We start from the raw sequence: 19,432 nt of genomic DNA on the forward strand, positions 1-19,432 counted from the left end.
GCTGAACAGAACTAATAGAATTAGTAAGCATCCAAGTTACACTGATTGTCACTAATGACAAGCAGGCTTGCTGGAAACAAAAGCTGAAGCTTTAACATTAAACGAGGAGCTATTTTCTGTATGTACAAACTCAACATCACTTTTCAAGGATGCTCATCTGCCTTGAAAATCTCTCTGGTTTCTGTCTGTAACATTTGGATAAGCAAGGGTTATAGTGAAAGTTCATATGAAATAAATAACAAACCTCTTGCTCATTCTGCTGTCACTAATTGCATGCAATGATATTAATGACCTAGTAATTGCTATATGAGTGGCACTGAAGTGGAAAACATCATTTTGAGGCAGAGTTCATCTCTAGGTGGTAGGCCTTCACCAGTGACTGAGTTAATGCCCACTGACAGTTTAGAATATAACCTTATAGATGAGAAAATGTGCCAGTCTCATGGTTATAGGAGTTCAGATGGACATGATGTTATTTGCTTTGACCACACAGAGTCCGGGAGCAACCCCAATAAAGTGCCACAGTCAGAGTTTGCCCTATAGATGAACCTCATTCCTTTCAGGGGAGATGCTCTGTACTATAACAATCTAGAGCAATTTTCCACATGTTTGCTTCAATAAAAGAATACCTTCATCTCCTGCTTTTACATCAAGCACAACAAAAGTGTGCTTTATTGCAAAACACAAAAAGCTATTTATATCATCTAACTATCCTTCAGCAACACAGAGTTTGGCACCTTAGTACTGAGATCAATTATAATACTATTGGATGACTGTGCACTTGGCAAAGATGATCAGAAGTTAAGCACTGTTTTGATTGCAGTATGCTTATGTTTGTGTTTAGAACTTTAAAATACCCATGGAGTAAAACTTAATGAGGGAACATCGCTGAAATAAAGCAATCTGAATTTCCAAGGTGCTACAGAACCTCTAGTTCAAATACTTGCCACAAGAAATTAAGGGGTTTGGCTTCTTTATAAATTATCACATAGGCACATCTCAGTTTATTTTAAGAAACTCCAATGGGATGCATATGTTAATTCTCCAGTGTTTGGAATTTTGAAAAGTCGCAACTAGGCAAGAGACCAAATACTTTTAATAATTATGTTCATACAGTTTTAATATTTCAGTATTGTTTTAACAGTATAACATTATTAAGTTCCTTTTTTTTTTTTTTTCTGCAACACAGATAATTTAATTAATGTCTTGATTCTGGTACCAAATCTGCTGTGGCAGCCTCTGGACGGCAGGTGGAATCAAGTTTCAGCACAGGCTGGGGCCAAGCACCTGGAAAGCAGCTTTGCAGAAAAGGTACTAGGGGTCCTGGTGGACACCAAGTTGACCATGAGCCAGCAATATGCCCTTGCAGCAAAGGCAGCCAACAGCCTCCTGAGCTGCATTTGGCAGAGTATTGCCAGCACGCAGAGGGAGGCGATCCTTCCCCTCTACTCAGCACTGGTGAGGCCACTGCTGGAGTGCTGGGTGCAGTCACGGGCTCCCCAATACAAAACAGACATGGACTTACAGGAACAAGCCCAGTAAACGGAGATGATGAAGGAACTGGAGCATCTGTATAGGAAGAGAGGCTGAGGACTTGGGACTGTACAATGTGGATAAAGGAAAGCTCAGGGGGATCTTATCCATGTGTATACATACCTGGAGGGGGAGTAAAGAAGGAAGAGCCAGACTCTTCTCAGTGGAGCCCAGTGACAGGACAAGAAACAATGGGCACAAACTGAAATACAGGGAATCCTGTGTAAACCTAAGAAAACCTTTTTAAATATGAGGGTGACAGCACTGGACCAGGTTGTCCAGGCAGGCTGTGGAGTCTCTATCCTTGAATATATTCAAAACTCAGCCAGAGACTGTCCTGGGCAACTGGCTGCAGCTAAGCCTGCTTGAGCAAGGGCTTGAGCAGGGGTCTATATGATCTCCAGAGGTGCTGTCCAACCTCAACCATTCTGTGATTCTGTGACCGAATACACTGTTGTGGTCTAATGCATTCACATGCTAGTGTGAAATACTTGAAAAACAAATCCTTCTTGGTTTCCCTGGCAGGATTTGGATTCAGACTTCTGTTTCTCTCACAGCAGCTCAGCGAGCACATCGAGACTAGTCTGCTGCTGCCGTTTATTTTTGCTGTCTTCATCTACTGAACAGAAAACAGATAAATCATGCTAACAAAGATCCAAACATGCTTTTTAAAACCTTATCAGCTTAATATGGACTCTTTTCCAAGAACTGCTAAGACTACCTTAAGCCTGATCCTGATTTTACTCACAGAAATATTTGCATGATTTCCTTGGGACTGAAAAAAAGCAACTGAAAGACTGCCCATTAGGGCTTAGTTTTATAGTCTGATTTATCAGAAATAAATCCTGAAATATTCTTCCTCTAAAGTTTCCAGGATTTGACCAGGAAAGAAAGTCCAAACTGACACTTAACCCTGGTTTTCAACCATTTCAACCCTGCGTTTTAGCTAATGCAGTTCTCAGACATAAGTACACTTCCCTCCAATCCAGCTATGTAAAGACTTTAATGAGGCAAACAATTTCAAGTATTTAAAATCAATTTCATTAAAGCCTTTATAAACGCTTATGCAGTTCCTGGTCTATTATTTTGGGACTTCAATACTGTAATAAGTAACAGATATAATACAAGCAACCATATAAAATAAAGGCTGATCATCCCATTTGATGAGATAAATGCTCATCACCAAGCTTAGGTACAAAATGAAATTTAAATGTGTTTCAGTATGCTGGTGCACTTCTAAGTTTCAGTTTAGACAGATATTTTCCTCATAGCATGGCATGTATCTCCAATACACACCCCCTTGATTTAAACAGTTACTCATACCCTGCATCTAAAGTATAAAATACACACTCAAACCAACCTTCTTCTGCATGTAGTCCTATTAAGAATGCATATGTAAATCCAAAAACATATGCAACTTGTAAAAGATCAGGGTTTAACCTATTTTTGCAAAGCACTTCAAGTGTCCCTTACTGTTGACATGTATACTATATATATAAAGACTTCTATGTGAGAATATTGTATCTTCCTTTGTGAATGTATTGTATTTCCAGTATGCACAAATTGTTTATGAGGAACTAAAAAAATGAGAAAAATAAATAGTTACTAAAAATATTAAATAGCTTCCTATGAAATTTTAAAACCTCTTTAATTCCTGAGCATTTCCTGAATAATTCTTTCTTCAAGCCTGAATAATTATTCTTCATTTTCACCTGATTCCATATCTGTCTGGAGTACTTGGGGGGGTGTGGGGGAGGATAAATGTATTTTTTCGCAAGATGCCATCAATTAACAAACTGAGCATTCCCATCTTTCATTTCCTTCCCTTAGGAATAGAGAAATAATAACACATTTCCTGTTGAACTATCTCTGTCTACTTTAAAGGAGATAAACGGTCGGTATTGCCTAGGTAATGGCACCAAATACGAACAAAGTCCATCAATCTAAAATAGCCTTATTCTCTTACAAGACCTGTGTGGTCTGGGACAAAACCCCAAAGGACCATGACTCCATTAATCCTGTAGGTCTTAGACTCTGTAAGAAATCTGAAGCTGCACAGACAGTGATTTTTTTTCCTCCAATAATATTATTTGTATGAGCTGTATTTCTATTTAATTCAACAAGAGCTAAGTGGTATTGCTGATACATCCCTTAAATGACTGTCAGCAAAGTCAAAGACTGACCTCTGGATATCATTTTACACTAAGAAGAAATCATTTATCTAATTTTCTGAAGAAGGAGAAGGAGAAAGGAAAGAAAAAAATGGGATCTTTGTACAACTGGAATCAGGGTGACTATTATCACATCGGCTTTCATCACCACCACCAAAGTATAAATAACGAAAGATTCCTGGACCACAGAGTCTTTAACAAAAACCATGAAAAATGTCTTTGTTGTAAAAGAAAAGGAATTGAAATTCTGGTAACAGTATTTGTTCTCATTTTGGCTAGTTCAGAATTAACCTCCAAACAAAGGAAAACCTACTGTTTCCTCTCAGGTAGCTCTTGCTAGATGTTTGGGAGGTTGCAGGAAGCTGCAGACTGAAACCTGCCTCAGAGAGGTGTCAGAATGCCCAGCCAGCCAGATCAGCCAGCGCTTAAACTGTCTGGTCAGAATACTAAAATAACATTGTAATGTAAATCTATTTGGCCACGCAAAGAGATTTATTCATCCCAGCTGGGCCATATTTCAGGGCACAATCTATATTGTCCTTTAATGTGTTCTTCCTCAGACAATTATTGCCCTTTAATTGTAACAGAATGACAAAGTGAAAACATAAAAAGCCTTGTGATTTTTTCAAACCCAGCTAATGCTAAAGTTCCAGAATGACTGTTTTGATTTTAAAAGCCACAGCACTATTAAAGCAGTTATGCAAAATGTAGTGCTACTAGCCAGTATAAACCTTTAAATCAGTCAGGAATCATATATACATATACATACATATATATATATATATATATATATATATATATATATATATATATATATATATATATATAAAAAAATTAAAGCCAGAGGCAAATTAGGTAAGTGGCTCATTTGAAAAAAGTTGACAAAAAACATTTAAGGAAAGCTGCATATTCCATTTTGCCAATGTCAAAGCCAATGAGCACCATTAGCTTGGCAAGCTTGGCTAATGAGGTCACAGGCAGAGCAAGCATTTTAGAGGAACCTTTTCCAGGACCATTCTGTAGACCCTTCACAAGTCTCAAGCCCTTCTTTTACAAATTTTGAACTGGTGAAGACCCTCATTGCAAGTGACTTATTTTATAATGCTGATGATGCCAGCACCTGAACTTCATTTCACTTATGCAAAAGAAGATATGAAGCGAGCAGAGTATGTGCTTGCTTGGCCAAACTATCTCAGGAGCATGACGGTGGCTCAAAGGCAAGCCACACTGCTCCCTTCCCTCTGGCGTGGCTTCCCGCAGGCTTCCCCAGGGCGCTCCCTCAGTGCAAACCCAGGGTTCCGCAGCATTCTCTACGTCCTCTGACTAAAGGACAGGTTTGTTGGGAAAGGTTCAGGACAGCTCCTGTTCACTGGCATATTACGTATGCTTGTACTATGCTAACACATCTCCCTCCCATACAAAAAACACTGCATCTGAGAGGGGTACTGAAGCAGTTACTCCACGACCCCAGTACTTGCAGATCAATCCCCTAATATTAAGAAGATACTCACTGCTCCTGCTGAGCAACCCACAACAGCAGAAAATTATACTTCATTCCCTAAGCATGCAAAGACATAAAAAGATTCTTTAATGCAAACATCAAGAGTTACAAATCTGTATACCCTTCTTCTGCTTAACTTTGCCCTTTGCACAGATAGTTATGTTGTTGGGCATGATGTATCTTCCTTCACGCATCTGATTAACGATTTCCTTAGAGACTTACGATATGTTAGCTAAATGGTCGCATATTTTAGGATAATCTAACAGTAATACTTCTGAGATCTCAAGTACATTTGACCTTCTCCAGTTTTGCTGAAAAGAAATAAGGTAACTGTAGGAGAATGAATCTATTATTTTCCCAGGAAAAAAAAATTATGATGGCAAAGAAGAGAAAAGCAAGGACACTCTGTTACATCATTTATTCACTTTCACAATACCATTTGATATCATGTTTCCAAGTACTGCTGTTCACAGAATTAACTCCTTGGATCCTGACACTCATACTGAGGAATATCTTGCCAAGAAATGGATTATTTTTGGACTAAAGTACTATTAAAAGTGAAAACAGGTATCCGAAATTCATCTACATTTTTACTTTTAAAAAAATTTGTAATTTGTGGAATGAAAAAAGTTGCGTCTTTTATATGCTTTAACCTAGGGAAGTACTGAGTAGAAAAGATCTTCTGCTATAACTATCATGAATACATCTGGATGATATAAAAATTATGGCTTGAAGAATTCCTGTACAATCTCATTTCCCTAAAGGTACACAGGGTTCAGGAAGCTGCTTTATCCTGTGTTATAAATCCTCATCCCATAGTGACTAACCCCCTAATCTGAATGGAGATTTTACTGTTTAATACAGCTCCACAAACCACATACTATTACCTTACAAAAACAAACCATGTTTTCAAATAATAGCAAGATGATAAAGGTACATGACAATGCACAAAACATTGAAAGGGCTGACAACAGCCTGCCAGCATAAACAGCATGAGATCAGGCTGTAGATGCAGCCATAGCAAGCACTGCAAAGTTGCTTGGCTCAGTAAACTCTTGTGTCAGGTTTGTTTGATGGCCATCAGTTGGGGGAATACAAGATCCTAAAATACTTTAAAATCAAAAGCTGGTGTGTAAAATGCACCATTGTCTTCACTTCATAGCACTCCCATCCCCCCAAAAAACCCCCAACAAATCAAGACAAAACTCAAAGCTCCCAAACAAACATAAAAGAACGAAAGAACAAAAGAAAGAGGTAAGAGAAAGCAAGCAAGAGAAAGCAAGAGAACAGTATCGGAATCAGCGAGAGACCCCAGTGGAAGACCCCTTTTCAGCCCAAGCACACCTGTTAAATTACAGGTCTGGGAATAGGGATGTATGCAAACAATTTACGGCCTGATTTGCGTACATGATTAAGATATATTGCATTACTTATAAAAATGACAGTAACCGTCCTGACTACCAGAACTTTCATCTGACAAGGCGGTGTCAGGTCATGAGCTTTTGAGCACAAACTGTTAGAATCCTATCTAGCTCCAGCATCTGTAAAATGGTGTCCTAGCTGAGCGCTGGCCTAGTTTTCTACCCCTCTTAGTGTTTCTGAGACCAACATCGCTGAATTAATTGTTTTCTCCCTGAATGATAGAAAAGTGTGTTTCAGCTTCAGGATGGCTGGGGTTTCAGGGTTGGGCTTTTTTTTTGTCCAATCTATTTAAATGTATGGGTACCCCTGCTGCAGCTCGGTTAGTATGCTAGCAACATAGTGATAAATTAGCCATTTGTTTATGCCAGAATGAGCAGGAAAAGTAATATCCTAAGGCACTCCAGTATCACTGCAAGGCTAGCGTGATTTTTGAGGTATTAGACTGAAGACTGAGCAAGTTCTTTCAACCAAACTACACTGTAATCTTCCAGGAAATGCAATGTCTATTATGTCTTATTGCTATAATGAAATAATTATACAAAACTAATGAAAATGAGACATATTTAATAATTCTCTGGGTAAATCCATGACATAGATATGACAGAACTGACAGGGTATCAGAAAGCTCCATTTGTGCCCATAATTTTCAGGTAATAATTGTAACAGTGCCATTTGTTCCACTACAGCGGGTCTGCTGTGGATGTTTTTAAAAGCAGAACTAAATACTGAACATACTTCATCATTAAAGCCAACTATTTAAGCGTGGTCATTTTTACGCTACCCATTTTCACTGGAGTTACAAACAACTATCTCTCAACATCTAATTTTGCAGCTTTTACCCTGGTAAATCTCACTAGATTTCAGTGGGAAGTTTGTCAAAGTTAAATGCTGTGTAAGTAGGATCAGGTTTTTATATATCCCTTGACTAAATAGGGAAAGCGCCTATATAAATGGATCTTTTCGTCAAACCTTAAAAAACAAGACATGGTGTTTTATATCTCCCACAACTGTTATTTAGTAATTTCTACATTTAATAATTAGTTAATTCTTACTTAGTTCCTGTGACATACAATCTGTTTTATACACAGTGTGTACCATTATGGATGTAACTGGGAAGTGAGCACTAATTTATATTAAATGTACTTCAATTTCCATTTTAAAAGTATTTGTTCAGAGCACTTGTAAAATTATCAATATTTTTAACTAAGAAATGAAGAAATATTTAGAGTGGCAGACATTACATGAAATAGTTATCAGCCCTCCACAATTTTCAAGAAGGTGGCAGAAATGTGTTTGGGGACACACTTTTTAGCAGGGCTTGGTACAATAGGACAAGGAGTAATGGTTTTAAACTAAAAGAGTGCAGATTTAGACTAGATAGAAGGAAGAAATTTTTTACAATGAGAGTACTGAAACATTGGAACAGGCTGCCCAGAGAGGTGGTGGAAGCCCCATCCCTGGGAACATTTGAGGTCAGGTTGTACAGGGCTCTGAGCAACCTGATCTGGCTGAAGATATCCCTGCTCACTGCAGGTAGGTTGGACTAGATGGCTTTTAGAGGACCCCTCCAGCCCAAACCATTCCATGCTTCTATGAAATAAGACACAACAGTACGTTACTTCCTTGCAACTGCAGAAAAGCCAATGCACAGAATTTGTCCATCTCCTACTAACCGGTGATCCTTGCTCAAGACTTTGAAAGTTCCCATGGGACTAAATGAGATCCACAGTCCATAGTATTACAATGACAAAACTTAAACTAATGTAAATTGTTGTTGCACTGCAGAGGTCTCGTCTTATGCTAACTCCTGATTCACATCATTAACTTTACACATCATAAGTAATTTGAATCACTAAACACAGTGGTTACCTCCAGACTCACTTTCAGACATAAATCCCTAATGAGATTAAAACTCAGGCAAAGTTTATATTGTTGGACACAGGCCTGTACCATGCACATTATTTTCAGAAGTCCAGGCCCATGAAAAAGGAGGAAATTCAAGAACATACTGGTCTAGGTTTTGCCCAAGAGCCCTCCTAGCTACTGTATGGACACAACAGGTATGTATTATGGCTAGGCATGCTCAACTATAACCCACCAGTAACCCCTGTGGGGAAATTACACTGTCAAAGTTGGCACCAAAGTGGTCAAAGGGTGTTTCCTGCAACAATCCCTGGACCACTTGGAGCAATGGCCAGCCATCTCACATAGAATGTCTCAGCTCAGACTGGCCAGGCCACCCTACTCCTACTCCTGGCATAAGAGCACTTGAGAGCAAGGCCAGTAGCATGGCACATCACCAGAGCCGCGAGCAGGAAACACATCGCACTTTGGCGCACACAGGATACAGGATATTGTACAGGAGATGATACTGTGCACAAAAGGCAAAGCCCTTCATAGGCACAGAAGTACAGACTAATTTGGTTTACACAAACCAAGGAAAAAGAGTCAGAGGCCTCATGGAAGTCAGGAATAATGTTGAAAATATGCTGGCAAGAAAACATTTTCAGAGGAAAAAATACAAACCCATTCACACTCTTCTTAGTTTGTTTATGATGTACAATACAACACACAAAAGAATGAACAATTATATTTAAAAGAATGAACAACGGAAATTTTGAACTTACATATGACGTAATAATCTTTGTTCTTCTGAAATTCCAGGCCCCAGAGATTAGGACTGAACTCTTGAAACTTGATGGTAAACTTAACATCTTGATCTGGCTTGGCACAGTTGAGTAGAGGTGTATTGTCCTTTTTAATAGCACAGCTATCTGCCTGGTCTTTATCAACCATGTAGACCTTATAATACTCATACTGGCCAACAGTTTTAGAGTCCACCTTTGGGCATATAATATCCAGTTTGTCTCCTATCTGTGGATATAGTACCAATCCTTGTCCAGGAAGGAATCTAAAACAGAAAAAAAAGAAGGGGAAAAGGGGGCGGGGGAGATGTGAGACACTTGATAAAATCTCATCCAGAAAAGTAGCAATTGCAGTGGACAGAAAGGAACAAACACACAGTTTCCAAAACCAAAATGACAGACTGAGCAAACCAGATCTTAATAGTTTGGGCCTGACTCACTCTAATATCAACAAGATGTTTATTTGCATCCTGGAAATTACAGATGGATTGGGTCTTACAGTCATTATCCCAGTTTTGGAAACTCTAGTAGGTTTTATGTCTCTGGCAGGCACTGCGTTTCTTCCACATTCAGCCATTTACAGCATCTACTACAATGTCTGGTGAGCTACAATCCTGTTTTTCTGCTTTGGTAATATTTTTACTATTCTTGCACATATTTTGCTGATTTTGGACATGGGAGAATGACAAGAATAATCTTTCAAACCCCTTGAGCAGCCACATGGGAGAGGAAACAACTTAAAGAGTTAACAACATATTAAGATGATGACTGATATTACCAGTATAACACAAAGGAACATCAGTCACTCACAGGATCATGCTTACAGACCTGGGATAGACAGAGCTCCACCTGACCCGAGGCCCACACATGCTTCTGATAAAACACTTTTCCAAGATAGTGTGACTGCTATATTACAATGATTTCTTCTCTTCATAAATTCCATCATTACTGTCATTACTTTAGCTCTTTTTTTCTTTCTTGTGCTGTAAGTGAAACACGGTTGTGCTTTTGCCGTAGTATAGATGAAGACTCCTTACACAAACTGGCAGTGAGCTTTAATGTTTAGGGTTATGACTCGATACTGTATCTTTCCTACTCTTATTAATTAATGGGCAAACTTCACCACTTCTTCATGAAAGAAAAATACAAATAATTACTCATAGTATTTATTCATCCACAAAATGAGGAGCCTTGTTCTCACAAGGACAAAAGCCACAGCAGGTCTGTTTGTGTCTTTCTCGGCAAGATGTATTTGTTGCAATTAAGGCCAAGAAGTGCGTGTTTTAGAACTACAGCCAACGACACAACACCCTCGAATGCACAGACCTAAAAGATTGACTTTCTTTCCTCTTTCTCCTGCCTGCCAGCCTTTTCCAAAGATCTTCCTTAATGCAGATTCAGCCTGAAAAACTGACTGAAACAATTGCCTCCTAATGAACACCTCCAAATGCTAGCATTTAAACAGCACACGTAGTACATCTAGCTTATTCACAGGCAGCCTTCCTGGAAACTTTTAAATTAAGAGTATTAAGGCCCAAGGAGAACAAAGCTGTAGGCATCAGTGACCTCCAGCCTCTGGCTCGGCTAAAGGAGCCCACCAGCATGTAGTAGTGCTGGAGGAGAACTTACTAAATTAGAGAAAAGGATGATGCAACACCCCAACTTTCAAATCTGTCGTTTACAACCACTAACTCCCACACAATGCAAGTTTATGATCTGCACTAATTCAGCAGGATTATTTTCACTCACAAAGCCTGTGTAAGAAATTATATTTGTTGTGAAGCAGCACATAGCAGGACAAAGACATGTAATTACAGATTTAGGGAAAAAGAACAATGAAATGTTATGGCAAGAAAAGCGACTGTTGATGTATAAATCACTGCGCTCTTTTGTGTTGTGCAGCGTAATTTCCAGGCTACAGAAACTAGGCTTGGCCACGGCTCTTCAAACTGAGATGCACTGGAGATGGGGCAAAGCTGCACCTCCTCCTCCAGTTTTTGGACATGCCAAAGGAAGGTTTTAACTAACACCGCCTGAAAGCCGAAATGTTGAAACAAATGGAAAGGCGGAAATGAATCCTCCTCAAAGTCACCAGCCTGGATGACTGATGGAGAGGTCAGCTCTGCAAGCACGTCAAGCAAATGGGAGGAGGAAGACCCCAGTCAGCAAACATTCCCAAGGGAGCAGCACGGATCCTGACTGAGGCTCTCCTCAGGGATCAGCTCTGGCCAGGCACAGGGACAGAGCTTCTGAGCTAACTTCCATCACCTGTGACTGACTTTACTATCTTGTCTGACCACAGCCCCATTTTACTTTGCTCCTGTGCAGCACTGTTGCACCAGAAAGATGAAAATTATTTGCATTCCCCCATCTGCATGCCAGGACAAAGGCTGGTCACTGGATGATCCCACTGCTGCAAGTATTTCTTCCTGCTAGTAATTCTTCTTCACATAATGGGAATGTGTAATATGAAACACATGAGATTTCAGAGAACCGGATCTTTGTTTTTAAATTAATCAATTTAGATTCTCATGCATAATAAATATGAAATTCATAAGGTTAGAAACGTGCACCTGTCTGTCATTATCAATACTATGACCTAAAAGCTGCCCCGAAAAACAAAAAACACTGACTATTTTTAGATTTGTGTATATACGTATGTGTGTAACGAAGCAGCAGCGGTACATGTTCTCTATACAAACCCTGAGCGCAAACAGGATGGGTTCAGCGACAGTATGCCAGGCAAACCCCAGAAACAGCTAGCGGAGAGAAAGCACACTTGTGTGCCTTGGTTAAGTAGCCAGGAATTGCCCCATAAAAGGTAGAGGACAGAACCACCCCCAACAGACAGCTAAAACACATTTTACAAGAGCTTTAAAGTGATGCACTCGTTAGACTTTATGGCAGGGGAGTATTCTTGCTATGGCTCTGAAGTCTGTACAGTTTGAGAACTCAACTCGGTAAATCTCCTTCCACTTGAGTATCTGAACTTGTAGGATCTAACGCTGATGGGATTAGGAAAGAAAAAAGGCTGAAAATGAAAGGATTAATCTGTGAACTTGATCGTACTGAAATTTTTTCCACAGTTTGCAGTTTTGATTGTGACCTTTGCAAGAAATATTTTTCCAATTTACTTTCTTTATTTTCTTACAACAATAAAGCACAAACATGGATGGAGAGAATAAAAAAGTTTCACCTCATGCATTCCAGTTTGACCACAAAACTTAGAGCAGCCAATTAGTAGTAGGCATGATTATTATCCCTGCATTTGTGTGTAATATTTTTGCTACTGTATTTTCATAAATACTTTAAATAAATCATTTGCTGGGTACTAAGCATTTTATGAAGCTATTTATTAAATGTCAGGAGGATTAAGACTACTGTTTTATGATCCTACTTTTGAAAAACTTGTATCTGAAAAAAAAAAAAAAAAGACAATGTACATTCAGCCTTGGTAAAGGCTAAGAAAAACTTCAGGATTAATCCTGAATCTTTATTTCTGCAAGTGCTGATGTAGGCTTAAGCATTCTGGGGTAGCATCAACACTTTTGAAATATTTGCACAATGCCATCTGTAAAAATAAAGTTAATGAACTGGCTTTAAACATCTGATCAAAATATGCCTTCAACCAATTAAAAACCTTTTTTTTTTTTTTTTCCCCCCAAACAGAAATATAATAAATGGACAGAGCAAGAGGTTTTCAGAATCCCGTGACTGATCCTGAGGAGGCTGCATTTCCCGAGTCGGGGTTTGGGACAGTGACATGCTCTTTGAGCAGCTGGGATAGTTACAGCTATCTACTGTCTATAAATAGCTAACTTTCCAAATTTCTGCTTTTCAGCTCTAAATGTTCTTTACTGGGAAATCTACATACCAGTATAGGCCCCTGTACCCCAACAGAAACTTAGAAGAAAAGCTTAGCAAGTTTCCCAACTCATTTCTGTCAGCCGTCAGGTACAGTGAGACCAGAGCATTCAAAGAATCTTGCTCACAATTAATAATCCTAGAGCTTACTGTGAGAAAGCACAGAAAAAGTATATTAAGTACAGTGAAAGTTGTATAGTGAAATTCATGTGCCTTCTGTCTGGCACTTTTGGATGCAGAGGGCATTTTTACTGTCAGCTCAAAATTGGTGTATTGTGGGTGACATTCGACATCTGTGCAAAGCCCATGTATATGAACCCCTCCCACACGTTTAACTAGTCACGCAGCTTATCAAGTAACAGGAACATGCAGAGTTCCCAAAGCCTTTTAAAAATAAGTATATTAGTCAAAAAAGTCACATGACACATGAACAGGAAATAGGAACAGAGTAGTCTGTTCCCCACTCCCACCAACGTTACAACAATTTTCTGTATCACACTTATTTTAAGGCCCAGCAATTCCTAGCACTAGTGTACCCTTACTGGTCAAAGTCCTAGAGAAGTTAAATTTGGTTTCGAAATTTTACAAAAACAAATTAGTACTATGCACAGTTTCCAACTAATTTCTGAAGAATCTATTTCTTGCTTAGAGAAACTTAGCACATTAAACCATATTAAATCATAAAGGTGTCTTCCTTAATGATACCACTCAAACCTGCCTGATTTCACAATAGTAAATTCTCAAAAAAAAAAAAAAAATAACTTTACCTGTCAGCACTTCTTTACTGAGAATATTCTATTATTCCTTACTACACAGACATTTCTGAAACTGTAAAATTAGCAACAGATAAAATTCTTTGAGAAATAAATTCTTAAAAGAGATTTTGTTAATCAATATTGACTGATGTAACAAATGTGTTGTCATGCTTTTCACAACCTGCAAAACTGTATTATATATATCACAGAATCACAGAATGTTAGGGGTTGGAAGCACACTTAGCTTTAACTATATCCTAGCAATTATAAAATATATGCAATTTTAGAAAACATGTTAGCACTTGATGCGAGTCTTGTATATTTAATTGGGTAAACAGTGCCAAATTTCTGAGCTTTAATACCTTACCTGAACTAATTGGCGTAGGCAGTTAGCTTTAAATTAATATAACGAAAATAACCCTAAAAATGTGAACAATCAAGATGCTTCTCAAAATGCAGCCTGAAACCTTCTGTTGGGGAATCCTACCCACTTAACTTTATGAAGTTTAACTACCAGCCTGACTATAAAGTTATTCATTGAAAAGTTTTATTAACAAAATGTCATGAATACTAATAACACAGTATGTTAGTCCGTTACTTGTACAAGTGCAAACTGAAACAGAATACAGAATAGAATTCCACGTACAAGTCCTTACTGTTTAAAAACAATGGTTATTAAATAGTATATGTACTCATCATCTGGCTTTTGAGAAAATAACAATTCATATTTTGAACATCATTTTGTTCACAGAAGAAATAGTTAAGCAAGGCAAAAGTCCTACCAGCCTGCTTCAAAGCAAATAAAAGTTCCAGAAAAAGGTCCTAGGGATTTCAGTGAAATAGCAGTGGGCTAAAAACAGCCCGCTGAACGAGATGAAAACCAGTTTACTGATTCCCAAAGACTTTGAACTGAATAAAATCCAAAAACATAGACCAGAGGTCTCTGTAAGAGTCCTTTGTGCCAAACAGAGCTTTTAGGACGGTTTCTGTCATATTCAACATCATATACAAAGATATGCCATGTGGATATAAAGTAGACACCCAGCTGTAAACCTGAAATGCTTTTTTGCAGAAGCAGTGATTTTATATGACTGATCTCACTCCAGTTTAAATGGATACAAGTGAATGTGAATTCAATGAAAAGAGGATCAGGAACTGCTGTGGAACAGACAGGAAAAAAAAACCTTCATCAAGAAACATTAACATGGAGTCTCTGTTTCAAAATGGGTACAGAATTTGGTTAAAAAAAAAGAAAGGCACTACTCTTACGTGAAGTCTCTGCAAGAAAAATTACCATACTGTAACACAGCAAGATGACAGACTGGATTTATACACAGAATAGCGAAGAAACTTTGGAAACAAAAGAAGTACAGCATTTCATGTTATTAAAACACTTCTAAGTGAGTCTTAGAAGATACTTTTCTTTGCCAGTGCAGTATTATTAAATTATTTTAATACTATAACAAAGTTTTATAGAACATGCTAAATAAGGATGTTTTTGTATTTAAATAAAATTTAAGAAGTTTAATCTGCTGACCTTTACTTGTATGTAACATTTTTCCACACAGTTAATTAAACTATTCACGCTAGCAATGGTTACTTGCATTAATAGGACTTGCAGGCTAGAAACTAAATGGAATTCAAACAAATAAATAAACAAATATATTCACACTCATCCCTTAAGATCTTTAATGGTACGTACCACATTATAACAAGCCACATTATAAAATACCACAACACAAGTTTCTAAAGCTGCAGCTCTTGTATTTCTCACTTCCATTGGAAGGGAAGAACGTCTTTTCGGGGCTTGGGCTCTGCTGCAATAAAACCTGCAGCAAGTGCATAAATGCTTCAAAACAGTCACCTGTAGCTAATCTCCATCCTGGGGTTTGTGGCACCTCCTTGTCCTCCCCCTTCCTCACTGCCAAAGGAGCCCATCTTCTTTCAGACTACCTGGGGGAAATGCTTGCAGTACACCGAAAAAGGGAATGGTCAGCGGTTTATTTTGTTCTAATCACCACCCTGGACACCAAATGGTAGTGGTGCCACCATTTTGTGTGTCTGAAGTAGCCATGCAAATGGACGCCATTCTTGGTGCCTTTTCCTGGACCTATTCTTACTGAAATCGGTTGCAAAACTTCCATTGACTTCAGTAGGGCAAGACAATGCAATATGTTTACAACTGAAATCTTAGTAATGTACACAAGAATTCTGTAGCACTATTATTTTTTCTCAACATTTTAAGTGGACAGGGAATAAGGAGTATGTATGAAATTTTAGCTGTTTCATTTATCAATCCATTGCACTATCTTTAGCAAAATACTAGAGGAAAGCACTTAAAACACAACCAAGGGTTTCTAATAGGCTTAAAATAAGGATAAGCTGAGAATGCATACACTTGTCCCCAAAGAAAACATTTTTTTGCATCGACCTGCAGGATTTGACAGTCAAATTGTACTATCGCATCACAGTCCTAAAGCCACAGAGCTTCCACTGTCCTGAGAGACACCCACAGACCACCCCTCTTCAAACATGTCAGAAAATGCTCTGAAATGCCACTTAGAAAGATGTGTCATGAGTTTCCTCCATCAAATAACTCCTGTGACTATTGCTGTTGCAGAGATACACTTGCTTCTTTGCTCCAGCTTAGGATGGTCACAAGTCTAAAGGTGCCTTGCATTTGAGAGAGCACAAAACCTGCAGCTAAGACATGATATTTGGCAAGAACTGTACCCCTTTTACCCTCCACGTATGTGGAAGGTTACCTGCAACCTGGCACCAAACACAACTTCTTGGAGACATTCTCTTCAAGAGAAAATCTGGTCCTTTAAAAGCTGTGACATACGAGGTTACGGATGTGATCTCACTCCATGGAAAAAGTAAATAAGCCAAAGGAGATGCTGCAGACTCTCTTTTGGGGCTACACCAATCTCGGGCAACCCTGCAATTCCTGTCCAGGGCATTGTGGCATCTCAGGGTCACCACAGAGCCAGGGACACTGGGAGCCCCCTCTCCCCAGCCCACCCTGCTGAGCAGAGGCAGCATCCTGTTTTCAGCCCCTTGGCACGCAGCTGTCAGAAGGGTTTTGCTGGAAGACAGCGTATCTGTTTCAACTGGATGCCATCTCCGCCTGCAAGAGATGGTTTAGTTTTGCTGGAAATCTGCCCTTTCCCTCGCTGCCTGGCTCTCACTTGCAGAATAAAGCAAAAAAACCATTTATGTAACTAAAACCTTCAGACCAACTTGTGCTTTACCCCTCCATCTCCAATATAAAACCATGGTGCGAAAATGAATGTCCAGTTTTCCTCCCGTAAAAGAGAAGATGTTTTCCTCTGCCTTAAAAAAAAACCCTGAGAGCAAACACCTATCTGTTTGTTTTTTCCTCTACAATGGGAAACAAGACCTGGGCTTTTGGCACAAGACCGTGCAGTCGGGCTTAGAACGTTTATCACACAGGTAAGGCCTGAAATGCTGAAAAGATGTGTGATTTGATTTTTTACTGAAGTTGACAAAGGATTTTTTAAAAAAATATATGAATTCTATATTCAGTTTTCCTACATAACCTCCATATAAAGCACTATTAATAGCAATTAACTTTTTGTATTATTGTGCAGAAAGCAATTACTGCTCTGCTAAAAGTACTTAAAGCACTAGAGAATTCTGAACCATTTACTAAATCAATTCCGGTTACCACAAAAGAACGGCTAATGTGCTTCAGGACAGTTGTCTAACTAAGGGGGAGGGGGGGGGGGAAAGGATGAATATGACCAATGTTCTATTTTAAAGTGTATTATATTAACATTTCATCAGCATTGATAGAAATATGAACCCTCACAACAGTGCTGGACTTACTTGGCTTCAGCAAACAGAATCACTCCTCAAATCATTGTTTGCTCTCTCTTATGCACAAGCATGGAAACACACAGAGGCACATTCTCCTTTTTACTGCATTTCAGCAGAAACACACTTTCTACATAGAGCTGAGAAACTGCAAGTGGCTGCAGTGGAGAGTAGCAGCCAATCTGTATAAATGGCCTATTCTGAGGAATTTCTGAAAGAGAAAACACTCCGTAGGTGCATTGTAATTAGTTGCTCTTTCTAGTTACCTCTTGACAAATGATGCATGCGGGTCTGGATGAGAGCCCAACTCTTGACCCATGCCACCACTACACACTTTAGTACTTCAAGCAGAAACCCCTAGCCTCAGCATTCTTTTCATTTTGTTTTTCGAGAAACGCAGTGCTGGTAATGCACAACGTGAGAACCAGACATGATTAGCAAAGTTGGAATTCTTTCAGAAGTGCTCCGTATAGCTATGTCCTAAATATAACTGAGGAAAGCTTCCTGCTTTCAATTCCTTCCAAATATGTAGCATGTTTCAGGACTGGGTTAAAGGACAGAACATGGAAATACACACAGCAAACACTGTTCCCACAATGCTTAACGATACGCTTTGGTGATATTTGTAAGCCTTTCAAACAGGAGATATTCATGTGATCAGTATTTTAAATACGGGAAATTATAAGCCTGTTGAGAAATGCAATTTTCGCCACAAAAAAATACCCTTAAAAAATAAACATTTTTTGGATAGCACTTTACTGCCCCCTTTTGCACTTTAACATTAGAACAGGTTTCAACACGAACATACGTCTGAGAAACACTGTGAGGATACGGGGTAAAACGACAAGACATCATGTTTACATGCCAGTAGACTACCAAGCACTGCTTTGGGGACATCTTCGACTTGCCTACACTGTAAACAAACGAAACACCTAGCTTTCTTGTCCCTAATCTTCTAGGGAAGAGATCAGCAATGGATGGTTTAAATTACCGTCTTCCATTTTAATCTGCATGTACATGGGCAACTGGGAAAGAAGGGGATATTGCTCATTAACACTAGTTGTCTCTGGCACAATTTTCTAAAGCAAAGATCATCTGCAACTTGAATTCGGTTTTACTCACCAGGAAGAAAAGAATGACAAAGGGCTTTCCAGTGAGGCCATTCATGTGTTAGCAATCCCTTAACTGAAAGGATGCGGGTATCCTTCAGAAGAAAACTTCACAAACTGGCAGGCAAGGGTATTTTCATGAAAGGTGAAGACAAGAAGCCTAGACATTCAAATACCCTGCAAGCCTACAGGCATAAACCCGTTCTGCAACTCCGCACTGCAATTACAGTCAGTACAGAATCCATGTGTGTCTGTGTGTGTCCACATATATCTACAAAAGGTAATAAATCTATAGTCTAGTGTCCAGTTATTTACAAAGTACTAATTCATTATGACAGAGCCAGAAGGGGACCCATCCTGCTCCAACCCTCAGCTTCCATTTGACAAAGTCCATGTGCTGCTGTGTACACTTATATTTAAACTTAATCCATTTTCCTCTGTCATCCTACAATTACAATACAAGTCACAATAATATTAAATTTCACTGCCTACAGCGTTGCACAATTGAACCATTACTGTAATGAAAACTGACTCCCTTTGATATTAACACTCATGTTTTCTCTCATTTGCTAGCCATGAAATACAGGAAGAG

General features: G+C 38.9%; 1 protein-coding gene across 3 annotated transcripts in view; it reads right to left on the reverse strand.

Moving 5' to 3' along the window:
* EFNB2 (ephrin B2) overlaps positions 1–19,432 on the reverse strand; it is a 41,686-nt gene that overhangs the window by 10,530 nt on the left and 11,724 nt on the right. For all 3 annotated transcript variants that reach the window (XM_086482077.1, XM_086482078.1, XM_086482076.1), the window contains exon 2: positions 9,255–9,538. In XM_086482077.1, the coding sequence (XP_086338203.1) occupies positions 9,255–9,538 (284 nt within the window). The remainder of the gene's footprint in view (positions 1–9,254; positions 9,539–19,432) is intronic.

This window comes from Leptosomus discolor, chromosome 1 (assembly GCF_034619465.1).
Source record: "Leptosomus discolor isolate bLepDis1 chromosome 1, bLepDis1.hap2, whole genome shotgun sequence".
NCBI classification, from domain to species: domain Eukaryota; kingdom Metazoa; phylum Chordata; class Aves; order Leptosomiformes; family Leptosomidae; genus Leptosomus; species Leptosomus discolor.